Source organism: Paramisgurnus dabryanus, chromosome 18 (genome assembly GCF_030506205.2).
Source record: "Paramisgurnus dabryanus chromosome 18, PD_genome_1.1, whole genome shotgun sequence".
NCBI lineage: Eukaryota > Metazoa > Chordata > Actinopteri > Cypriniformes > Cobitidae > Paramisgurnus > Paramisgurnus dabryanus.
The window spans coordinates 18,802,506-18,813,345 of NC_133354.1; the positions used below are offsets into that span (position 1 = coordinate 18,802,506).

A 10,840-nucleotide genomic window follows, 5' to 3' on the forward strand; every position below is an offset into this window, starting at 1 on the left:
GCTTGTGTAGACAAGTCATTGTTTATTCTGAAGTAGGTTTGAAAAACAAAAATGGTTTTTATTCTGGTCATGGTACAATTTAGGTGAGATACACAAACGTGGATGGGTCCTCTCATAGGAGAGCTTTAAATAAGTTTTTCACATTGTCATCTTTGGCCTCCAGCAACTTCAAAGAATCACAGAAGGATGGAGGGATGAAAGCTTCTGGGTCTTCAATTCCATTGACAAGGTCAAAGAAACTACAAAAAGAGAAAACGAGTGTATGAACAATATCCTGCAAGGTCTCCCTGTGTTTTAGAGGGATCAGGCTTTTTGGCCAAGGAAAACTGACGCATTAGTAGTGAACAGCAGTCAACTTTTTTTTTTACGGAAAACACAGTTTTCATTTATTTTACTATGTTCTTACCTCAACTTAGATTAATTAATGCATACCTATCTTTTTCAATGTGTGCATTTCATCTTTGTACAGCGCTTCTTAAATGTGTTAGCATTTAGCCTAGCCCCATTCATTCCTATGGCTCCAAACAAAAGTTTTATTTTGGGCCACCATACTTACTCGTGTAACTACTCATGTAACGGTCTTTACATATGTAAAACATGGAAGTGTTTGGTGGCTTCTAAATTCAACCCTGTTTGGATCCTAAGGAATGAATGGGGCTAGGCTAAATGCTAACACATTCACGAGGCGCTGTACAAAGATTTAAAGTCCATGCATTGAAAAAAGATTTATTAATTCGTCTAGGTTGAGGTAAAAACATAGAAAAATATTGAAAAACTGTGGTGTTTTCCTTTTAAGATAGTTGGAATTAGATAACTAGTATGTAATCTGGAACAATATATTTTTGTTAATTTATCTTTTTTACCTTTTAGGGCCTGGACCCTAAAATGACTTTTTTGTCAGCCAATCAATGCTCTCTGAATGGTGTGTTTTTGAATACTGTCTGTTTCCCATTTTTGATAAAAAAAAAATTGTGTAAACATCTTAACATTTGGCAAACACATCAACTAGTGATTCAAACAAGGGAGTTTGTATAACAAGAGCTGTAATTACTTAGTTCATTCATCACATGTAAATGGGAGGTCAAGTCAAAAGCGCTGCATTATGGCCTACAGCGTTCTGTACAGTGAGCTTTAGTTTGATAAATGTCATTTGAACATCAGTTTGTCATTCATTTTTGTCATCCTAATGTCACCATTACCACAATCAGTTATTTATCTTCTGCTAACTTAAAGGAATAGTTCACCCTTAAATGAAAAGCATGAGGTTAACAACAACTTGGTTATGCGAGTGAATTCAACCTACTATTTTAAGTTTTGACTGTGATAAGTTGGCATAACTTAACACATTTAGGTTAAACGATTTCAACTTGTTTTATAATTAAAAGTAACATAAAAATATATGTTGATTTGATATCATTTTTTATAGTGCAGAGTTTTGCCTTTTGCCTCGTGAATAGGAGTACTGCTGTAGTTTATAAACTTTGAAATATAAATTTGTCTTTGGAATGCTGTCCTTGTCTTTATTTCTGATAGATGGATGTGTATTTTGGAGCTTTAAAATGGGGCACTATCCAACACCAACATAAAGTTAAAAAGAGCCAGGATATTATTTAATATAACTGACTGTGTTTGGCTAAAAATAACAAAGTCATATACACCTAGAATGGCATGAGGGTGAGTAAAATATGGGCTAATTTTAATTTCAGGGTGAACTGGTTCTTTAACTAGAACAGTATTAAGTGATTGTGTTTGACACGTTCATAAGGTACAAATTTGTTGTGCTTTATTCGTGTGTGTGATTTACGCATGAAAAACAACACTGATCAGAGGAAGAGAAAAGGAAACGTAAACACATGTAATTGGTTAGGGAGGCAAACTGTTGTGTAATCTCCTGTTGTTCTTCATCAGCCTACAACAAATGTGGTTAAGTAAGGGACAAGATGGCAGGCTTGATTACAAAAGTATCATCCATGTGACCTAAATAATAATGGAAAACAGTTGCTTAAAGTCACTGTGTGTCACAGACCAACCTACTTTTAAACACTAACCTTGTCATGCTGCTTACATCCATCTTCTCTGTAAAATAGACGAGGTATAGAGGCAAGCAGCCAAACTCGGTGAAGGACATGAAATAGTTTTCTGTGTCAAGACAGAGAATAAAAGGCTAAATATGGTTTAGACAAGAAAGAAGAACTTTGTTAAATATTTTTAAATATTTATAATTTTGTTAATTTATGATGTACTGTAGTTATTGGATATACAGTGAAAAAAATGATTCATTCAATATACAAATTTTTTTTAAGGTAAGTGGTTGCAATCAAATTATTTAAGCTAAATTTAAAACAGAAAAAAATGTGAAAATAAAAAATAAACACTTTTTAAAATGTAGCTTAAATAAATTAATTGCAACCACTTACCTTAAAAAAATTTGTATATTGAATGAATATTTTTTTTTCAGTGTAGGGTTGAAAATAATTTAACTCAAATGTCTGCCTTTATATAGAATTGAGGTGACCACAAAAATAAAAAAATAACTAGATACATATTTACTTGCATGCTAAAAATACTGGGTAAAAAAGTGATGAGCCAAGTCCCTTGAGTTGTAATTTCATCTGTGCTGGGTTATTTCAAACCAAGATGTTGTGTTGTTTTAACCCATTGGTGGGTCAAATATAAACATTTTCTAGGTTAATTTTACCAATTTTTTTATAGTGACAACGGTTGTATCTTTTTACCATTAATTTAAGCTAGCAACACATCTCTTTTTATTATTGAAAAAAAAATCTAATTTAATTGATAAAATTTAAATCTAAAAACAATGAAACCCCTAACCTCTCACAAAAGATGGTATGGTCCCCTAAAATGGTCCTATACCATTTAGGTACAAAATGCTGGGTTAAATTGACCCCAAAAAATTTTTATATTTATAAATGTTTTTATATTTGGGTTAAACCAGTGGTTCTCAAAATAGGGGTGCGAGATGGCCCCAGTTTGATGAAATTTGATGAAATACAAATAATTTATTACAAATTCCGCGTAATATAAACATCAGTAAAATAAGGCTATACTAACCAACAGAACATTATATAATTTAATATGTTTTGGTTAATTAAAATTCTAAGTTTGAGTTTTCATGTCAGGAATTATCTTTGGGGGGCATGAGGGTGTGCGTGGGGGAGTTTGGTACATAAATATAGCAATTACATACAAAACCTTTTTTAGTTTCTAATGTTATGTTGCAAAAGAAGAAGTTAAAAAAAATAAAATAAGCAAAAATATTGGGACATTGTAAAAACCTGTCATCACTGTTTTGAGTGTAATCCCTGCTGTTTCCCAAGAACCCTGATTCAGAATTCCGAAATAATTTTACCTTTTGTTTGAGATGCAGTTCCTTCCCAGTTATTAACCAGCAGCCCTTCTCCTGGTCTGGAGCTGCTACCCAAAACCATCTGATGCTGGAAGTGAGCATCCAGAGGAACCTCGATAGGTACGAACGGCACCTTTAATGCTGATTTAACACAGGTCTTGTTGTGGTGGTGGATCTCATAACTGACACCCTGTGGAGTCAACAGCACAATCACTATTCATGAATGTGACAATGTAATATCTTTCATTCATCTTTTGCACAACCATGGTACGTTACTTCTCTGAAGAGTAAAAGCCTATCTGCGAAGATGGTTTTGTTGTCTTCCTTCCCATAAGCTATAACACGAATGTTCTGTCCGATGGCATCGTAGTAGAATTTCTCATAAAGGCGTAACTTCTCCCCTGGGACGAGCTGGGGTTAAGTAATTCACAATCAGGATATGATACATTTTACAGCTGAATATCACACAATATTTTAAATGTTATAATCTTTACAATGCAGTCACATTACCAGGCCGAGTTTCCCCTCAAGCAGCGGAGGACTTCCTGCAGAAAAAGTGAAAAGATTTAGACTTTTCCTAAGTTTTAGTCCAGAACAAAGAGTGTCATTGCATATAATACAATAAAGCCATATTTATTAAAATTAGGCTCTTTAAAAATGCTTCTAATTCATGGTTGGGTAAAAAACATGGACAACCCCAAATGTTGAGTTAAATTAACCTTGTCCATATCTGACCCAAACCATATGGCTGAAACTAAATGTCATAAACTCACCCTACATAATGTAAAGAACATTCTGTATTTTACCTTTTAACCTTGATATCTTTAAAATTGACTAAGTAAAGATTGAAATCAATGAGTGAAATCAAACTTTGATGCATCAAATTTCAATATTAGATTACGAGCCTTTGGCTTGAATTTCACAGACATGGTCACAAAAGTAAAATTATTAATAATTGTTAAATAATTAACCTTTGTTTATGATACCTAAAGCATACACAACCCTACAGTAAAGTGTACAGAAATGTCCTACGATTCTACTAAATGCATCTGATCACATCTTAGATTTCTTCTATATTTGAAAAAGTTATCATAAGTTTAAGTTCAGTGCATTCAAAGCAAAAGTTCATTGTAATGTACAGGCAAGGACAACAGGTCAGAAAATCTTACTGCAGGGATGAGGTTTCTGTGCACAGCTGCTGAGAATCACACTCAGGCAAACCGGGATCACAAGCAGGATCTTCATATTGGGAAGCTGGCAAACCAGGAGCCGAAGCAACAGCAATAGCAGCAGTGTTTCAAAGTCCGCTCCGTCCACTCTTATTTATTACACGGCACTCTAAAATGCTTGATTCTGATTGGCCAGTTGGACATTATTCAACAAATCATTTTTACAGGTACAGTTTAATATTACACAAACATTTTATATAAATATGTGTTTTAATAACATATATGAAATTATGCTTACAAATGATTAAACGGGTTTTTCTTGCAGAAGGTCTGCATTTGTTAAAAATGAGCTAATCAAATATTTCAAATTAATATTTAATGTTTCTTACTTTACAGTTAAATTATCCCTTACATAACCAACTCCAGATTATCACTTCCTATTTTACTTTACACCCACCCATCTGACTATTGGATTAAAGAAATGGGCTTTAATGGATGCATGGATGTATTGAGCAAAATACAGAAAGTTAATGGTATGGTGTTTGATGGAAAGGTTTCAAGCTGAAATGTAAGCTTTAGCGCTAGTTCTACCAGGAAAACTCTAATGCCACGTCATTCATTTCACAAGATCTGGCCAATCACCTCTGATACTGGAAGTATTTAAATCCTTTGCTCACCTATCTCTGCGTTCACAGATACCGACGCCAGGATTCACAACCCACCCTCCCTCCCTACCACCACCATCAGGTTGGCTCCGTCCATAGTCCGGGGGATAGGCTCCGCCCCTGCCTTCATCTTCAGGCAGGAAGTGCATGAATCCACGATCCCCGGATTCAAACTACGGACGGGGTCTACGCCAAAGAACTATATCATTCCACCCTTAAGCTATTGCTGTTTATCACTGTTAAATAAATTCAAATTAACTGTTAATCTGTCTCCTGAGATTTTCTGGTAGAAGTAAAGGGATGCTGCCAGGTATCTCTGATGAAATAATTCCTGTAGCTCTGTTGGTAGAGCATTGTATCAGCAAAGATCACAGGTTTGATCCCAGGAATCACATGTACACTTTTTATATGTACACATGTAAAACAAAAACGCAGCATTTTTGTCAAATCATTACTAACATATATTTTTATGTTACTTTAACTTAATTTCAACTTGATTGTATAAGTTATGTCAACTTTTCATAAGCCAAAACTGCATGCAGATTTTTTTTACAGTGTACTAATAAAATATACACTTTGTAAAGTTGCTTACAATAAAAATGCATGCTAATGCATACACATTTTAAGTAAGCAGTGCAAAACCTGAACTTGAGTGAAACTTCCCTTTAGTCACATGATGCTAACTCAGCATTGTGACTTCAAGTTTGTTTTTGTCATTTACTTCCTCTCCTTCTAAAAGTCAGTGGTCAATGTCCAACGGCAAGTGCTGGTCATATAATAATTCAGTGAGGATGAGAAGACAAAACAAGGTCATTTCATCCTACTTTTTAATCCTACAACACACAAAAAAACTGCCGTCTGTCAGCATGTTAACATGACTTGACATTACACACCGTGCTGTATCTGTCATAAAGATGAATTAGATTTCCAAAGTAAAGACAAGCTTGTTAACAGCTCATGAAATTGTTTACAGTAAATTCTATTATTCAGCTTGTTTTCTCAAAGTCAAACCGTTCCAACAATTCTTCAATCAAATCTCAATTCAGCATCAATTTAAAAATGCAGCAGTGGCAGATTTTATCAAGGTTCGTGATGTCCCGTGAAAGTATTTTAATAAGTGAACTAACAAACAAAGGAAGCAACCCTTATGCAACTTCTAAATCAGCATGCCTGTACATTTCCCCAGACATATCCATCGTGATCTCCAATGTGAATAACTTTGTCCATTTGAAGTTTACCGGGGTATGAAAGGCTAAATCAAGCCTCAGCGTGTAGAACACATATTTATTGACTGCAGTCTTATCACAAGGGCACAAGAAAGAAATACACGAGTTAAGCGTTTGGTTTAAAGAGGTCTTATGTCACAACTCTTTTCCTTTGACATATGTTTATGCAGCGTAAATGACCATTTTGATTCCTTGTTTATTGCAGTCAAGGTACGACATATACGGCTCATCTGTCAGGAGATCCACGAGGCTCATGTGACTTCTTTGATCTCAGAAGCCATATAAAGTTATTTAGTATAGGGTTCAGAAGTAAACATATAACATTTCATGTGATCTTGTGGGACGTTGCTTTCTTTCATTCAAACACTGCTGGTGTTGCCTATAATTAGAGTTGATCTAAATTCTTGGCATGATCAAAGCATGGTCCGTCATTAAATGTTTGGCTTTGAGGCCTGTGGCACTGAATTTAAACTTTTAATAGGTCCAATACATTAGTTATTTTTCTGTTTACTGCTTTATTACAGATTTAAGGTGCACCAATAAATGGTAAACAACTTTTGAGTGCATAGTGCTCTACTGTGTGCTCAATAGATGCTCAGTGGTTTATGTGATCAGGTGTTCATAATTTAAGTTTTCTCTCTCGTTTTTTAGATAAAGTTTGTAATTGAAAATTCTGGTTGTTTTTAATGAAGTTTATTTAACTAAGTTCGGAAGGAGCATGGTCATGTGATCCATCCAATCAGTGGGAAGAGGTGCCCATAAATAGCAGTCCCTCACCTCTGTCCCGTGACAGTAATGTGAACTTGTAAAACAGTTATTTTCTGTGCTAACCTCCAGCAGGAGACTTGTACCATTGATTGAAATTCTGCTGTTAATAAACTAGATTTTAAAGTTAATTTTGCCTTTATTTGATATAAAGTAATTAAGGAGACGCCAGAAAAGTATGAGGTGGAAGGGAAAGGGTATGGGAAGTGCATCTGCACCGTACGTCAGAGCAATGTCCACTACACCATCAGCTCCAACCATTAAAGGGGACATATTGTAAAAAACAGACTTTTCCATGTTTAAGTGCTATAATTGGGTCCCCAGAGCTTCTATCAACATAGAAAATGTGGAAAAAGATCAACCCAGTAACTTAGTTTTGGTAAATCATTCTCTGCAAGCATTTGAAAAAATAGGTCATTGAAATTTGGCTCCTCCTGTGATGTCAGAAGGGGATAATACCCCCCCCCCTTAATCTGCACTATTCAACCATGGCACTGCCATTTAGTGCAGAGATCAGGACATTTGCATTTTAAAGGACACACCCAAAACATTTTTGCTCACACCTACAAAGTGACAATTTAAACATGCTTTAATAAATTATCTATATGATATTCTGAGCTAAAACTATACATACTTACTCTGGGGACACCAACGTTTTATTTGACATAGTAAAAAAGTATTGTGAAATGTCCCCTTTAATGAGTGTTTAGCATGTGGGATAATGCTGAGTACACACCAAAAGATTTTCGGGCTGATTTTGGGCAGATTTCCCCCTTTCGACAATACTAGCAGTGTCCCGATTATCTTGATGGTTCTACAGATTATCTTCAGATTTTCCCTTGGTGTGAGGTGTGTTAAGAGTGTCCAAACCCGATTGGAAGAAGAACGTCTGAGCCTCCCAGATCGCAAATCTTAAATATTAAACATGTTTAATATTTAAGATCATAAATCCTGATGTGTGGGGTGAACACCGAGGACAAACGGCCCAGGCTCTTGAGATTGTCACGTGAAACGAAACAATATCCAATCAGAAAGCAAGATGATGGAAGATGGAAGCAGTCATGGTGCAGCACAAAGTGAAGTTGATACAAAGTAAACTTGTACCGACCATGTTCCCAATGTCTACATGACTTCATTCAAACCCTTTCTTTTTTTCTTGAATTATCTGTGAAAATCATTCAAAACACTATCATAATTTTTTCCCCTGCATATCGTTATTCTGAAGTCTCGTGAGATTTTGCACAATTTCCTATGTTCACAATCGAGACTGGTTGAAAATCTGTTCGTGTATGCTGTCTTTGGCACATTATGGCAAACCACACACTATAGGTGCAAAACGGTTAAATCTAGGATTTTTTATCCTTATGTTTGTGGTCTATCACATTTTGAAAATCTTATAAAAATCTTTTGGTGTGTACCCAGCATAAGGTTAATGACAATTGGGTTGTAGGCTACAGTACGTAGCTCTGCTGGCAGTTTATTTATTTATTTTTTGCAAAAATGGACGTTGATTGAATGATTGATGTGTGCATTGCAGATGTTGCACACCAGGTTCCCATGCACTCCCCACCTGAGATCGCAGAACATTCATCATACTGTATCCTGCTATGAATCAAATGTAAAACGATAAAGAAAATGTTAACTTGTAGCACGTTGCGTGAAGCTGTTGTTTAGGATCCAGAGCTCACACTCCATACAGTTTTTTGTCTGAAATGAAGGCGATTAAATATGCAGAGATAAAAAAATGAAAATTCTGTCATCATTTTCTCATCCTTATGTTGTTTTAAAACTGTATGAATTTCTTTTTTTCTGCTGAAAACAAAATATTTATTTTAATAAATGATGGTAAGCATACAGCAGATTGTAATCAAAGACTTCCATCTAGAGTAGATTATTTTTCATGAAAAGTAAAATAAATAAATAACAAATAAATTACCTTAGTTTAAATCATAAAATGTGTAAATTGAATGTTTACAATGTTAGCTACAGACTTGAATTATTGCCTGGCTGCCAAACTTCCCTTCATACAGCAGTGATCTGTGCTCACCCTTTCCCCTCGTCTTACGAAAACTTAAATATTTTTATTTTTGGAAAGGTACTTGTTCCAGAGGTGAGTTTTACCACCGGCCAGACAAACAAATACCGGAAGTTGACTTCGGGCTGGGGCGTCACCGTTACAACGCCCGTGATCTGAGATGTGTCGAGGGTGTGTGTGTTTGTGTCTGGGTACGGTAGATGCCTAATCTGTTCATGAGCATTTAGGTGTGTCTTGTTCGACATTATATTTATGGTCGACCAAAGTGGGTAGGTCCAGTTCACAGATATTGTGATCCTCAGGCTGATTATGATGAGGCATCATGTCTCTGCCTGTTCCAACATTGCCAGCCTTAGTTTTCTGTTTGTATACCGTGTCAGAGAATGGGGTATTTTTGTCTCAGTTTTTCCTCATGTTTTCAATTTGGCCGTTTATATATTTTCCAATCATCTTTTGAATCGTCGTCAAGTCACGTCACATCATATTTCTATTATATGATGGATTGTATCCACACCCACATAAAAGCTACAGAGAAAACACATCTGTGTTTGGAAGTGGGAATTGTAGGCACATTTGCGTTACTAGCAAATGCCAGATCAGTCAGACTTACAGATTGGGTAAAGTGTTTCATATATTCATGACTTTTATATATTTCTGACTTCATATGTGTGTTTTTATATCTTTGAAATCCAGGCCAAAATCTCATAATCTTATTTTGAGATCAGGAGCATCAACGTTTGATTTTAACATTGATTTCAATTTTTGACATGGTGTTAGTCAATACTAAAGATATCAAGGTTATATTTATTAGGATTTTTTATGTATAAAACTGTGAAACACAAAAAATAGCTGGGTGTAATTTAATGCACACACACAAAAACTTTTTGCTAGCCAAAATAATCCCCAGCGTGTCTTCTTCATTAAACTGTTTATTTTTGTGGGGTTAAAAATATTAGTTATGAAAAGAAACACACACTGAAAAATATTCACAGGAACCCTATATGCAAATTTCACACTTTTGCTTGAAGCCAGGCTTGCGTAATGACAGTTGAGATGTCATTCATTTCATAGCTCCTGTAAAACCTGGCGTTTTTTCTGTTACTAGAGTAAAAGTTGATTCAGTTCATTCCTATTATAAAGTCATTTAAGAAATCTGAGCCTATTCCTCAGCTCTAGATCACCAGTTGTACCGTGAAGCAAGTTGCAAACATGAATGCGTCTGAGATTTCACAATGTTTTGTTGCCGTATCTGAAATTAATGAGATCACCATTTGGATAACAGAGACTTGGCAACTATTGGATGGGAAAAGACACGCTAAATCATTTGGGAAATGATTACACATTTTCAAGGTGAAGGAACATTTTGAATACCTATATAACCTAAATATCAGGTTTTCACATAAAATTCCAAATATTTCAAACATCAGTGATCAATGCTCTACGACTCTCATCTTTAGGAAACCAAAACATTTTTATTTCCAACAAGATATTTGTTCCATAGGTCAGTTTAACCATAGATATGTATAAAGGCTATGTCTCGCCCGCGCAGCTGGCCAATTGAGTGTAACGTCCGCATTTGGCGGCCATCTTGCTCACTCATAGCATTGAGTTTT

The 10,840-nt window shown here is 35.4% G+C and overlaps 1 protein-coding gene across 1 annotated transcript; it reads right to left on the reverse strand.

Moving 5' to 3' along the window:
• Positions 1–2: 2 nt before the first annotated feature.
• Positions 3–4,668, reverse strand: epdl2 (ependymin-like 2). The gene is made up of 6 exons (XM_065287140.2): positions 4,537–4,668; positions 3,878–3,912; positions 3,644–3,778; positions 3,371–3,557; positions 2,049–2,139; positions 3–239 (listed from the first exon to the last, which is right to left on the reverse strand). Exons 1-6 carry the CDS (start codon positions 4,610–4,612, stop codon positions 113–115), a joined length of 651 nt encoding a protein of 216 aa, XP_065143212.1. The 5' UTR covers positions 4,613–4,668; the 3' UTR covers positions 3–112.
• Between the last annotated feature and the right edge of the window lie 6,172 nt (positions 4,669–10,840).